The 14,946-nt window shown below is 40.9% G+C and overlaps 1 protein-coding gene across 4 annotated transcripts in view; it reads left to right on the top strand.

Moving 5' to 3' along the window:
* The window catches only part of NUBPL (NUBP iron-sulfur cluster assembly factor, mitochondrial), a 150,227-nt gene that overhangs the window by 117,244 nt on the left and 18,037 nt on the right, over positions 1-14,946 (top strand). For all 4 annotated transcript variants that reach the window (XM_014570137.3, XM_025181342.2, XM_006116358.4 and 1 more), the window contains 2 exons: positions 5,807-5,927; positions 14,029-14,111. In XM_014570137.3, the coding sequence (XP_014425623.2) occupies positions 5,807-5,927; positions 14,029-14,111 (204 nt within the window). The remainder of the gene's footprint in view (positions 1-5,806; positions 5,928-14,028; positions 14,112-14,946) is intronic.

Raw genomic sequence — 14,946 nt, 5'->3', positions numbered from 1 at the left:
TTCTGGTAAATTTTATCACAACACATGCTGTTTTTTTATAAATATTGACTGATTGTCCCCAAAGTGAGATAAGGATGTCCATTGTATTATCCACTGTTGACACATTGGATGCTAAAAACAGAGAAATTAAATGACTTGACCAAGGCTAAAGAGGTGTATCAGTGTTGGAGTCTGAATTACAAAGCAAGACTTCTCCATTAGAAGATCATGTGCTCTCTTATCACCTTGAACTCTAGCTCCTGCGGGCAGCTGTCAGACTCATTGTGGGCAGAGGAGCCAGTTTAACTACTGGCATCCAGCTGGCAGGAAGCATGCCTGCCTCTGTTGCTCTGGAGCCAATACAATGTGACACTGTCTTCTATAGCTGTGAATTTTTGGAATCTACTCTAAATGGAAGAATCTGTGGCTATGGTTTTCATGAACCCCAAGGCCAGCACAGGGCAGCTGGTGGAGAAATCCATGAATACACTGAAAATCTTTAGGAAAAATCAATGATGCACTTTGAATTTTAGTGAGCAGTGTCTGATGGTTTATGTTTTCAAGACTATCTTTGAAAGTAAAAGGGCTAACCTGATTGTTTTTAATAAAAGCTGAGATTCTTGTTTAGGAGATTCAGATTAGGGATGTAAAATCCTGTTTATTTGGTTAACCAGTTAAATGTGATGCTCCAGCCTCTATCAGTTAATCTTTCACATCCCTAATTCAGGTTGGTGGGACAGTTGGCTGTTGTACAGGAGAAAGCACCTAAGGTCTGTTTTCTTCTAAAGCAGTAGTCTCCAACCTTTTTACACCCAAGATCATTTTTTAAATGACAAAACAAGCCAAGATCTGCTCCTTCCTTGAAGCCCCACCCTCTCTATTCTCCTCCTCTCCATCACTTGCTATCCCCAGCCCTTACACCGCTGCCTTTTTTTTTTCTTCCAATTCTTCTGTAGGAAGAGGTTTTCCAACATTTGGCCTGCCTAGACTGGACCAAATGTCAGAAAACCCCCTTCTTTTGGAAGCCCCCTTATTCCTCGTGGATAGAGGAATATAGGGGTGACTGAAAGAGCATGTTTTAGGTTGCTTCATGTCTCAAGAGATCAGTTACTTACCCCAGATCGATTTGTACATGAAAGACTATGCTTGTTTGAGTTTGTCTGTGAATCAAAAAGTGACAGAGATAGAGTAATCTGTCACGTTTGAATGTCGTCTTAGGAGTGAGCCATGTCCACTCCAGGGAGCTTTTTGTATCTTATCTCCAGCTGTTTTAAGAGTCCAGACTTGCCAAGAGATGAAAAATCTTCATGTTAGCTATTTTTATTTGCCTCTTCCAACATTCAAACCAATGGGGTAAAGCCTTTTGCATGGACTTTTCTATGGTAGAATGAAACAATTAAAACTTTTTTGTTCTGTGATCACCCATTGAATTTTGACAGGCCTCCTGAATGTGTGTGTGGGGGGGGGGGAGAGGGGGGAAGAAGGAGGGAGCGCTTCTTCCTATTTTAGTTAACAGGTTGAGAGCAGGCATTCTTTCATTTATTAAAAAAAAAGGCATATTTTACGCTAAAGCATGGAATACAGACATTTTTAGTAACATTAGTGCGTGCAGCAACGTGTAATCATTTTATAGACTTGTAAAGATGTATTTAGTCTCCAACCACCTATCTTGAAGAACATTAACATATAGGTGAGCTGGACTGGTTTCTAGCTATGAATTTGTCAGTGGTCAGCTTATGCTACAGACTGCAATATCTGGAGGCTATGTCTACATTACAGGGTTTCTCCAGGATACCAAAGGTATCCTGGAAGAACGCCACCACGTCCAGGGAATGCGTCTCCTCTTCTGCTTTTTTTTGCGGAAGAGCAGATGCGCTCTTTTGGAAGCCCTGTCTTCCTCTTTCCACAAGGAAGAAGAGGTCTTCTGAAAGAGGAGACTTTTCCGAAAATTTGCCCAGTGTAGACAGGCCAAATTTTGTAAAAGACTCTTCAGAAATAACTATCAGAAAAAGGTACACAAATTGTGTACCTTTTTCCAATAGATCAGTGTAGTCTAGACATAGCCAGAGTAATTTGCTTTCAGTAAGACTAGTTGAAGTAAAAAAGAAAAAAAATTAGAAATGACTACTGGCTTAGCATGGAGGATACAATTACACCTCAGCAACATTGTGTTACTGAAATTGTGAGACAGTTACTTTTTCTGGCTGTGTCGTGTCATCAAAGGATGAATGAAACAGTTATACAAAACAGCTATAAAATATTGAAACAAAACATGGTAAGACTACTTCACTTTTTCTGGGGTCATGTGTTCTCTTGATTTAAAAAAAATTACAATTACTTTATGGTTACATTTGCACTATATGCCACTGGTGACATGGCTGCTCCCTGCATTGAAAAAGGAGGCTGTATCCAAGTGTGCAGCTGTCGTCAGTTGAAAATGGTTGTACAGATGGGAGGATCCCTGCTTTCCCACTCTTTCCCTGCTGTGGGGAGTGGCTCCAGCAGTGGAATTGCTCATACCTTCACCTCTACTCCCCCACCCCCAATAATTTTCCTTCAGTAGGGAAGAGCTTCTGCAGAAAGGGAGGCATAACTTGGGCAAGTAGAGAGCATGTTGGATGTACTTGTGTACATACCCACACTCTTCAGGCATATCTTTGTTTGCCTAAGCGTTGCCTCACTTGCTACACTGTAATTTATCTCTCTCTTTTTGTGGCTAAGTAGGTAGATTCTTTAAATGCCACCAAAAGAAGTGTGTGGTGTTCATGTACTCTAAGAGAACTACAAAAATTTAAAAAGCTAGGTCCTGAAAATGGATGTGTGTGCTTATAGGACAGATGCAAAGTTTCTTTGTTCTGTTGTGAGGAATAGGCCTCTTGTATCTTAATTAAAAGACTTAATTGGATAAATCATCTTAGTCTCTTCTCCTTCATCCCCCAGGAGATGTTCCACAGACCTCAAAATATCATCCTACTTAAGTATCTTTGTTTCCAATTTATACACACATTGAAATCCTGATGTTATGATATCGCTCCTTTAGGAGCTCAAGAGCAGAACATAAAGAGCTCTATAAAACATTGTCTCTTTCTTTCTCCTTCCTTGTGCCTCCCATTAGAAATTGAATGGGCTGCCCCTGCAAGAACTAGAACAGAGTTTAAAAAAGAGCTAGATAAATTAATGGAGGTTAGGTCCATAAAAGGCTATTAGACCGGGGGTAAGGAATGGTGCCCTGGCCTCCGTTTGTCAAAGGCTGGAGAAGAATGGCAGGAGATAAATTTCTTGATCATTGTCTTTGGTCCACCCCCCCGGGGCACCTGGGACTGGCCACTGTCGGCAGACAGGATACAGGGCTAGATGGACCTTTGGTCTGACTCAGTATGGCCTTTCTTATGTTGTTATGCAACAGCTGTATTCGTTCCCAGTTGAAGAACTGAGAATAAAACCTGAACTGATATAAATCCTCAGAAACCTCTAAATAGTAATGCTTGATTTTACATATGCTGGCATGGAATAGCAAATGCAGGTACAGAAAACCAGTACATCAAAGCTTACTCACTTAATTTTTTAGAAGTGTTTAGTTGTATTTGATTGTACATTGAACTTAGTTATGTGCCATAAAGGAAAAAGAACATGTTTACCCATTTGTATTTCTCACAATATATTCTTTACATTAGCCAGTGTTTTCAAACTTGAATGACAAGGGTTGGTGCATAGTGTAGATAGCAGTCTAAGTAATTTGATTATAATTTTTAGTGACGCTGAAACCCTGCAGCTCCCATTGACTTCACTGGGAACTGACGATGATTAGCATTTCTGAAAACCAGGTCACTTTATTCAGGTGCTGAAGTTTACCCATTCAAGTGGAAATTCTCAAAGGTCATCTGTATCTTGAATTTTCACTCAGAAATTTGGAAATTTTGGCGCTTATGTTTAGGTGGCAGAACAAGGAGCAATGGTCTCAAGTTGTGGTGGGAGAGGTCCAGGTTGGCTATTAGGAAAAACTATTTCACTAGGAGGGTGGTGAAGCACTGGAATGGGTTACCTAGGGAAGTAGTGGAGTCTCCATCCCTAGAAGGGTTAAGTCTCGGCTTGACAAAGCCCTGGCCGGGTTGATTTAGTTGGAATTGGTCCTGCCTAGAGCAGGGGGCTGGACTTGATGACCTTCTGAGGTCTCTTCCAGTTCTATGATTCTAGGTGACCTGCTTATAGAAATAAAATATATAACACTTGACTGTGCGACATGAGGCTATCATTGTGCAGGTTTTCTGTAATTTATTCCTGACAGATTTGCTGAATTCCTGGTCATCTCTAGTACTTAACTTTGTTAGATAGGTAAACAAAATATGATTGGTGTTATCCTTAGCATCATTCTAAAACATGGAAGAGTAGATTTCATGTTCAGGTTGGTGAACTTTCTTCATATTTCTGCAAGGAAGACAATTATGTTAGTTTTTTGTCACACAGTTTTAGCTTTGCATATAATTTTATTGTTTGATCTTTAAATGTCTCTCTCTTCTTCAGAGAGACTAGGAAATCTGGGTTACTTTTTGAAGACATTTTCCAGCTAAATATAAAAAAAGCTTTTTTTTTTTTTTAAAATGGGTCCAACGGTGACACTTCTTGTAATGCAGTATAAGGTTAGCTGTATTGGTCCCATGATATTAGACTAGACAGATCAGATGTTGGAGAAAATACCTTCTATTTATTCTTGGGGGAATTTTTCACTTTCTGTTTACTTTTGGAGGAACTATGCATATGCAGAATTAATATTTATTTGCTCCCCCCTCAGAAAAATGACTTTCTGACAGGGAAGCAAAGGGCAGTTGCAAGAGCAGTCATGCACCTTTTTCTAGCAGTTCAGTTACATTGTTTCAGGACCCCAGAGCAGCTGACCAAGAGGTAAATCACCACAGAACTGGGGACACCATCCTATGCTGAGCTGGAATCAGCTGCTAGTTGTGACTGGGCTGGAGGCAGGAGAGGACAGAGCTTTCTCTTAACCTACAAAGAGTGGCTGGGCTGTGTCAGACCACCCCCCAGCTGCAGTATCCTTCCTTTCTTCCTTCCCCCATTACTCCTCAGCTGTAGGTAGAATATTCACTATATGGGGAGCTCTTCCTTGATCCACCCAATCCCTGTGCATCTAGATAAAAAACCTTTAACCCTATCCCATTGATCTGGCATCTGGAGCCCCCCTTCCCCTCCTCTCATACCCAAACCACTGAACTCCCAACACTGAACTCATTTCACTCAAACTCCCACTCTGTGCCTCAACATTCCCCTACACCACCCTCACATGCAAAACCTTATGACTCTGATCCCCTTATTGGAGCAACTTCGGAAGCTGATCCAATAAAAGGTATTATTGCACCCATCCTGTCTCATATCTTGTCACAGTTCATGAAATGAAACTGTAAACTACAAGGCTGTAAAACACAACACACAAAACCTCCAGGGTTCAAAGTTTTATGATATAACCATTATTTATAACCACTGAAATGTCCTGAAGTGTTGTTTGTAAGTTAAGTAGTGCAGTTTGGATAGCATAATAAATGTTTTGTAACAAATGTGCTTGATAATCTTGATAGGAAAGGCAGCAATCTTGCAGTGAATATTAAGTTAGTATAAAATATATAAAATGCAGATCAAATAAAATCTAGTTAAATTACTTTGTTGATGAGCCAGGAATCTAGTTGTGGTGACATTGTTTAACACAGTCTATTCATTATAAACGTATGCTTTTAAGATATCTTGTTTGAGATCTATTTGCTAATGCCATATGTGGATAGATGTAATATACCAGATTTGAATTTTATTTACTTAACAGGTTTTGGGGCTTGTCCAAAATATGAGTGTTTTCCAGTGTCCAAAATGTAAACATGAAACCCATATTTTCGGAGCAAATGGTGTAAGAGATCTAGCAAAAACTCTTGGACTGGATGTTTTAGGTAAGAATACTAACATAATTTTTGTTTTTGATGGACAGATTAATGAAATGCATAAGGAAAGTTCTGCTTGGAAAAAAAAGAGTGTGACTGCACTGCTGTGTTACAATATCAAATGTTACAATGGTCAAACAGAAAAAATAGGTGCAGTAACCATCTTAAATTATTATCATTACAATTTTTGTGCTGTCAATAATTTTTGAGTTTTTTTTTCCTTTTAATGGAATGCTGGCTAGATTTGGTAGTTTGTGTTGAATATGATTAATATTTTCATATAAGGACCATAAGTGAGGAGAGCAAGTGTCTGGATCTTGGAAATCTTGACTGTTTTCTAGACTGTAAATTCTTAAGAACATGGACTGTTCTGATATCTATGTATTATACAGCATGCAACATATAATATTATTTGTCAAATTATATCATTGTTAAATAATAAAGTGTACTGTTCATTGTGGTGAAATTTAGTAACACGTATGAATTGATGTTTAGGACCTAAACTCTTACTAATGAAGTGACAGTTCAGTTGACTCTATTAAGAACAGGAGTATGTTTTTTTTATATATGTGGGAAATCTTTGTAATTTGAAAAGCAGTTCATTACACCCATTATTTTTGTATCTGCATGTAGAATATTTAATTGTTGTGTTTTGCTTGGCAAGAAAGTACTTCACATTTTGTTTGAATCACTCACACTCGTTGTCCGAGGTCAGTTATATTTACACTGACAGAGTTTAATTGTGATTAGATCACTTCAATTATGTATTTAATTGCTAGATGGGATTTCAGGAATAAACAGGATTGCAAAATGTGGTTTCAAAAGAAAATTTATCTTAACTCATAAGTAACTCAAAATAAAAATCTTTGACATATTATTGATTTAATGTGGAATACATATAATTTTAAAATGTGGATTAATTGTTTGCTATTTTTCAAAAAGGTATGTTTAAACCTGAGAGATCAGGAAGACATTATAAAATATAAAAGCATATTGAAGTTGGTCAATGGGATAATTGTACATGCTAATGATGTGTACCCAAGTGTTACTGTAATTATGTCAATAATATTCCACAGCTTATCATTAAAATGAACCAGGGAGTTCATTTTAAATCTGCATGAAGACATCAAGGTTTGATACAAATTTAAAATGGGAATGGAATTGAAGGCACACATTTAGGGTCTTTTGATGGTGTGGTGGAAGCATTTCACATGAATATCAGAGTCAAAGTGGGTTGCTTCAGCCCTGGGTTACACAGGTGGGTGCAAATCTTTCATCAGCAGTGTACAAGCAGTGCAGAGTAATGCTTGTTCAGCCATTGGTCCCCATACGTGACTTTTGTTGCTCCCACAATGGGCATAGTTGGCCAGGGAGGGGAAACCAGGGTGGAGCCAAGGAATTTGTTGTCCAGGGATGACAAGGTTTGAAGAGGAGTGGATACAAATATACTTTTCCTAGCCTCCCCATATATAGCATGAATATATTGCTGTAAAAGACAAAGGTAGTTTATATTGTACATAGAAGCATAGGAATTACCATACAGGTTCAAACCAGTATATGTCCTGTCTCCAACAATGGCCAGTACCAAATGTTTCAAAGGAAGAAAACCTGCAACAGTCAGTTATGAAGTAATCTGCCCATAGGGAATATCTCCTTCGAATGTCCAATAGTTAGAATTTGACTTGTGACCAAAAGTTCTAAGGGTCTATAGCCATGGTGTATAACATGCTAGCCATGTGCAGCATTTGGCTGGTTGGTTACTGATTTAGAACTGTGTTGACACAACGGGTTTATATTATAGTGTACTTTCTAAAGCTCTTGGGTGTGTTTTAGTTTATAATTAAAAATGTGGCCCCTCTTGTTAGCCATATAAATGTCTGTTCCTCTTTTGAATCCTCCTAAGCCCTTGGACTCAAGTTCATGTTTACACTGCAATAAAACCTGGTTTGCCCTATGTTAGCTGACTCAGTCTCTTGATGCAGTTGACATGGACCAACCAAGGATATTCTATTAGGGTATATCTACACCTCATGCTTATTTCAGGATACTTCCAGTATCCTGAAATAGTTATTTAGTGTCTTGACATCACACCTGTTATTTCAAAATAACAGATGCTCTGTTCCGACGTCCCTGTACACCTTGTTCCACAAGGATTAAGGGACATTTAGGAATAGCGGTTGATTTAGAAATTTCTTCATCTTCTCATTAAAGGAACCAGTCCAAATCTTGTCATTTTTCAGATAAGAGATAATCTATCACTAATTATCCCCAATTCTCGGATCTTTCTCTTTCACTACTTGTTTTTTAAAAGTAGCGACACGAATGAGATTGTACTGTTGATTTTTATAAGGAAACATAATTTCTGTATTATTCTCCATTCTGTCCTATTTCTTGTATATTCTAACATTTTTATTTGTGTCCATATTGAACAAAGGTCTTGAGCTGCCTACACAATACCAGGGCTTTTTCTTTGATTGATGCAATTAGTTGTTCAAATTATTGCCTCCAATTCATGCATTTGTGAATTAACCCCAACACTGAATGTCATAATATTGTCCATTCATCTGTTGTGAAGCAAACCTGCAGCCAAACCAGGGCTGTTCACATAGCTGTCCTTCTAACAGATTATAAAATTAGTGCTCAGAGAGACAAATTTCTGGGTAATCCTGTTGGCATATATTGACAATGTGCTCCTCATGGCCCAGAACCCAGGTGCCCTGGAGGATAAATATTGATACACATTGATGACTTCATCATATGAATTCATGGGAAAGAGGCCTTTGACTTCTAGCATTTCAACAATTTCTATCCCACCATCAATCTTAGCCTGGATCAGTCCACACAAGAGATCCATTTCCTGGACACTTCAGTACAAATAAATGATGGCCACATAAACACACCCTCTATCAGAAATCTACTGACAGTTATTCTTACCTAAATGCCTTTAGCTTCCATCTAGGACACAGCACATGATCCATTGTCTACAGCCAAGCCCCAAGATACAACTTTATCTGCTCCAGACCCTCAGACAGAGACAAACAGCTACACCCGTGGTCCCCAACACGGTGCCCGCGGGCGCCATGGCGCCCGTGGGGGCATTTCAATGCGCCCGCCAGGTGCTCGGGGCTGGCCTGTCCCCGGGCACGTGGCGCACAGGCACTTGCGGGGGGAGTGCCGGGCGTGCGGGACTCGCCGGGGGGGGGGGGGGGGGGAGGGAGCGCCGGCCCCGGGCGCGCGGCACTCGGCGGCGGCGGAGGGGAGAGGAGCGCTGGCCCCAGGCGCGCGGCACTCGGCGGCGGCGGTGGGGAGAGGAGCGCCAGTCCCGGGCGTGCGACACTCGGCGGTGGAGGGGGGGGGGGGGAGTGCCGGCCCCGGGCGCGCGGCACGCGGTGGAGGGGGGGGGGGGAGTGCCGGCCCCGGGCGCGCGGCACGCGGTGGAGGGGGGGGGGGAGCGCCGGCCCCGGGCGCGCGGCACTCGGCGGGAGGGGGGAAGCGCCGGCCCCGGGCGCGCGGCCCTTGGAGGGGGCCCCGCCCCCGGGCGCGCGGCCCTTGGAGGGGGCCCCGCCCCCAGGCGCGCGGCTATGGGGGGCCCCACCCCCAGGCAGGCAGCTGGGGGGGGCCCGCCCCCGGGCGCGTGGCAAGGGGGGGCCGCCCCCGGGCGCGCTAGTGTCCCCGCCCCCTGGCGCCCGGCGGGCAAACGGCCACGCTCCCTGGCGCCCGACAACCTCAAAAGGTTGGGGACCACTGAGCTACACGATCTTTTATCAAGCATTCTTAAAGCTTTCACTTAGGGACGTGGAAAAAATGGATTTATAGAGCCAGATAACTTCTTAGAAGTCACCTACTACAGGGAAGGCTCAATGAAGATAATAACAGACTGGTTATCACCTGCATCCACCAGCTAAAATCCCTCCAGCACATCATTGACAATGTACAACCTATCCTGGAAAGTGATCCCTTGGGAGACAGGCCAGTCCTCTCCTACAGACAACTTCCCCAACCTGAAGTAAATCCTTTCCAACAGCAACACACCACACCTCAGATAGATACCCAGGAACCAATACCTGAAACCAACGCTGTTGCCAGCTCTGTCAACATATCTATATAAGAGACCCTTATCACACGACCTAACCACATAAGCCACACCATCGGGGTCATTCACCTGCACGTCTATTAACGCGATATATGCCATCATGTGGCAATGCCCTTCTGCCGTGTATCTTGGATAGGCTCTGCTCTGAAGGATAAATGGACACAAATAAGACATCAAGAAAGGTAGCGTGCATGCACCAGCAGGAGAGCAGTTGAACCTCTGTGGATACTCACTAATAGATTTAAAAGTAGCCATCCTTCTACAAAAATCTCCAAAACCAGACTACAAAGAGCAACAGTAGAGCTGCAATTCATTTACAAATTTAGCTCAATCAAATTAGGATTGAATAAGGACTCAGCATGGTTATCTCACTAGAAAGCCTCTGACAGGTGATCCTGAATGGTTTGGCCAGGAATCATAGAATCATAGAATGCTAGGACTTGTCTTATTCCTTTATTCTGATCATCTGGCTTCAACCTGTGGCTAGCATCTGGACTCTGGCTATCAATCCTGATCTTTGTTCTGACCATGGCCTGTCCACAGATCTTGAATCTAGTGCTATCCTTAGCCCAGTCCCAATCTGAAGTCTGCTTTGACCTCCCTCCAGTCACTAAGCCTGACAACAGGGAGGCAGCATCTGACACCTAACTTGGAAGACTCTGATGTTTCTGCATCTTCAGTTTTGACTAACCAAATAATTTTATGTCACCTGTAAATTTTGCAACCTCACTGCTCGCTCGCTCCCTTGTATATCAGTGATTAATATGTTAGACCATGCTGGTGCTAGTTAGAGATGTCAGCGTGTAGATGACTACACGATTAACTGATAAGCCTGGGCTTATCGGTTAATCTTGTAGACTCCCACGTGGTGGGGGTGGAGGAGCAGAAACGAGTGCCCATGAGAAGCTGGCTTAATAGGCAGCTCCCCACAAGCATCGGATCTGCCTGCTCCCAACCCCCCTGTGCTGCTGCCTCTAATAGAGAGGTAGCAGCATGGAGGGTGAGGGGAGTAGGCGGGAGCTGATATGTGGGAAGTCAGCTTACAAGCAGGCTCCCCGCGTGTGCTGGCTCTGCAGACCCACATGCCACCCCTTACTACCTCCTACAAAGGAAGCAGGGTCGGGAATAGGCAGGAGCAGGTGCTGGGGGGAGCTGGCTTAAAAGCCGGTTCCTCCCAGCACCAGGTCCGCGATGCTGCCTCCCCTGCTCCTGGCTCTATCAGAGGCAGCAGCATGGCGGGGGGGTGGGGAGGGTGGGCTGGGAGGCTGCTGCAAAGCAGCCTCTGTCCGCAGTGGCCTGGGCTTGCATGGGCAGAGACTGCTCTGCAGCAGCATCCCCTGTCTGTGCGGGGTCCTAGCTTCCTGCTGCCACCTGGCGCTGCTGCCTCTGATAGGAGTGGAGCCAGGAGTGCACGGGACTGCTGGCCCTGTCTCCAGAGTCGTGTAACTGTGAATAGTCATGTAACTGTTAAAATTTAATGACGTTACACTATTCACACTATCTATCATCCCTAGTGCTAGTGTAGAACGTTATGACACTCTATTGTTACATTTTATCATGATGAAAATTTGCCCTTTCTTTTTTGTGTCAGACATTTTCTGATCCATTACTTTGACGAACACACTATGAGTACTTGAGTTTTCTAGTAGCTTCTTTTGAGAAACTTTCTTAAAGGACTTTAAAGTTCAAATAAAGTATACCAATCCATTTCCTGTCATTGACTTCTGTATTAACACATTCAGTTAACTTTAACAGATTGAATTATTTTAAATTTCCAACAGATTTTGCTATGCAAAAGCTATGCTGGTTATACCCTAATAAAGTGATTGCCTAGATCTCTTAAAATTCAATTTTCAGTTGTTTAAATTTACCAGATGCATAAGTCTGGCTTATTGATCTGTAATATCCCAGATCACTTCTAACCTCTTTTTTTAAAACACAAAACAATTGCTACTGTTCAATCCCCTGGTACCAGTATTTTTTTTTAAAACAATAAGTTTGTGTGTTTTTGCTAGCAGCTCAGCAGCTTCATTGTTAGAGGGTGAACTCTTGGACATATACCATCTGGACTGAATGGACTTGTTGCTTTTATGAGCTTGTTCTAGCCCTTCTTTTTTTTTTTAATAACCTCAGTCTCTCATAGTGTCTCACTGTTATTTCCGATAGAGTCGGTCACGGATGGATATGCTGTGTAGTGATGAATACTGTTAAAAAATCATTTAGTTTTGCAGCAATATTCTTTTTATCCTTAATTGTTTTTGTAAATCACCCTGGGCACTTTTCTGCATCTTTAGGCACCTATCTACCTGTGTAAATGTGGCCCTTAATCTTTTTGAGAACAGGAGGAGATGGCAGCCATTTTGAAAAAGGGGAGTTATTTGTATCATTCTATTGCTGCTGGAGCAGTATACTTTATTTGTGAAAATTGATTTCAAAAAATTGCACTGAATCCTTTAAAAAAAAAAAAAGCCTTCAAGAATGTGGCCTATGAACAAGAAAACAGTAATGTTTAGTAACATGGGACTTTGGTGAATCTGTATTAGTCCAATATTAAGAGCATTCAGGACAAAGAAAAGATTTGACCTGCAATGGTAAGCTTCTTAAAGTCCCAATTTTTAATTACATTTAGCGCACACAAAAATTAATGGATGTACTTAAATTCTCGCAGAATTAAGTCTGTGCAAAAAATTGAAGTACTGAGCAATTGTGGGGAGGATAGATTGTAGTATAACAGAGGTTACAGCTCTTCCTTAAGTGCAGAATTCAATTCAAGGAGTCAACACCTATGCTTCCAAGATATTTTTTTCTTTTGTGGACTTTTTTTACTAGCATCCTCTAAATTTTTTTTAAAATCCTCTTTCAAAGTTCAGTGCAAGATTTGAATTTCTTTCTCTAATGAAGTTAAGCTTAAAAAGTTACTTTGGTCACTGTAACATAGTGGCTCAACTGCAGTACTTCTTGGACCAACTCTTGCATGTTCCTGACATCCAAGGCTTTGACTATACCCGCACTTGCATCTGTTTAACAAGAAGTTTCTAAACTTATATGTGAACATTTGTTTCAGTTTAGCAATTTTTTTCTTTTAATCTTAATCTGGTGTTAAAGTAACACACTTCCTAATCAAATTAAGAGCACCTCTATCAGTTTAATTAAACTGATTTAAAAAAACACTTTTAGTTAAATCAGTGAAATTTCTGAGTGCAGACAAGGCCTGAATGAAGAGTAGACAGTCCTCCAGCATGGTAGAAATGCCATATTGGCAAATCATCAGTTTTTAACTGTGCATTTCATCTCATAGGCAGTATTTGTGTTGGGATAAATAATTATAGAATTTTAAAAAGCTAACATTTAGTGCTGGAAAATATTTCAGAATTAAATGAAAATATCCAATGGGTCGATAAGTGATTTTTCCTTCAGAACAGTTGTTTCTTTTACAACAGTTCTCTGATGATTCCAAATATAGTTAGTTATAGACTGTGTTGAATATATAGCTTGCACTTAATTAAATCAATGGCCTAATAAGGACTAGAGCACATTTTGTTGAGCAATAAACTGTGCTATCGTTTGGATATTAATTAAAATCTCAAAACACTGTTGAAATACAAAATTAAAAAAAAGATGTTATATAGTATGTTATTGTGGCACCCAAAGAACAAGTGTTTTTTATTATGTACCTATTCAAAATGTTTGGACCATAGAAATGTCTCCTCTTGAACTCTTCTGCGTCTTCAGCAAGCAAGGATGTTAACTTCCTGTCATAACAAATTACTGCAAAGCAATCTGCTCTTTTTCCAGAAAGTGAATATATTAGAAATATATTCAGTACTAATGATTGTGGACATGTGGAACTCTGCTGCAGCTAATTTTCATTTTAAATGCTAATTTTTTTAGATTAAGTAATTCAAAGAATATCCTGAACTGGATTTTTATTTCAAGTAGCTTCAGGGCTAGATTAATGAAATGTACTTATGAAATATTAAATTTTCACATAAATGCGTTTTGGTATTTTTAATACAGGAGATGTTCCATTGCATTTGCATATAAGAGAGACATGTGATGCTGGCCAGCCTATTGTTGTGTCTCAGCCTCAAAGTGACATGGTAAGTTTAGTGCTATGCACTTAAAGAACAATAGCATAAACAAATAACACAACAAAAATGAAACATGGGAAAGGGAGGAGAGAAGAGTCTCTGTTATTTTCAGAAGGGGAAACCTTCTTGTTAACATAAGGAAATAAATTCTGAAAATTGATTTAATCTATGTATGTTTGTTGTATATTACTTTGGAACATGTGGTTTTCCCTTGCTGTCTTTTTCTCCTCGTGAACATTTTTGTTTAATTAGTCTGAACCATAATCTCAAAAAGACTCAGTCCAGATGCTTGCATGCTATGAAGAGGAAGGGTCAGTGTCAGGCCACATGAGATTTAACTATTAACATAGGTCTTTTAAAACAAGCTGTTAATCCTTTGGTAGTTTAGCCATGAAAGGATCAAAGGGGAAGGTTAGTTCTTCTGAAAGATCTGTGGAGCTAGAACCTGCACATTAATAAAACCGAGAATATTGTCAGTAGGAAGCGGAGGCATTTGTATAAGAGAGGAAATTGAGTGGTTTTTTTTTCCGAATTCACCATAACTTTTTATTGCCAAAAGAAACTTTGGGTCTGTTGAGAGGGTGGGACTAAAACAGGCTTGACTTTCTAGAAAAGTAGTTTTGTGCATAAGGTATTGTCATACATGTTGACAATATAGTAATTTTCTGCCTAGTACATCTTTCCCTACCGAGTGTCTGTCTCCTGTATTTGGATGGGAAGCTCCTAAAGGCAGGGATTGTCTACTATCGCATTTGTATAGTGCCTGTCACAATTAGGGATGTGTATGGGTAACTGGTTAACCAGCTATCGGTTAATGTTAATCAGTGCCCCGCTGCCCAGGGGC

This window comes from Pelodiscus sinensis, chromosome 4 (assembly GCF_049634645.1).
Source record: "Pelodiscus sinensis isolate JC-2024 chromosome 4, ASM4963464v1, whole genome shotgun sequence".
Taxonomy (NCBI): domain Eukaryota; kingdom Metazoa; phylum Chordata; order Testudines; family Trionychidae; genus Pelodiscus; species Pelodiscus sinensis.
Note: the sequence above shows the minus strand (reverse complement) of the source record. Positions and strands in the feature narration are given on the sequence as shown.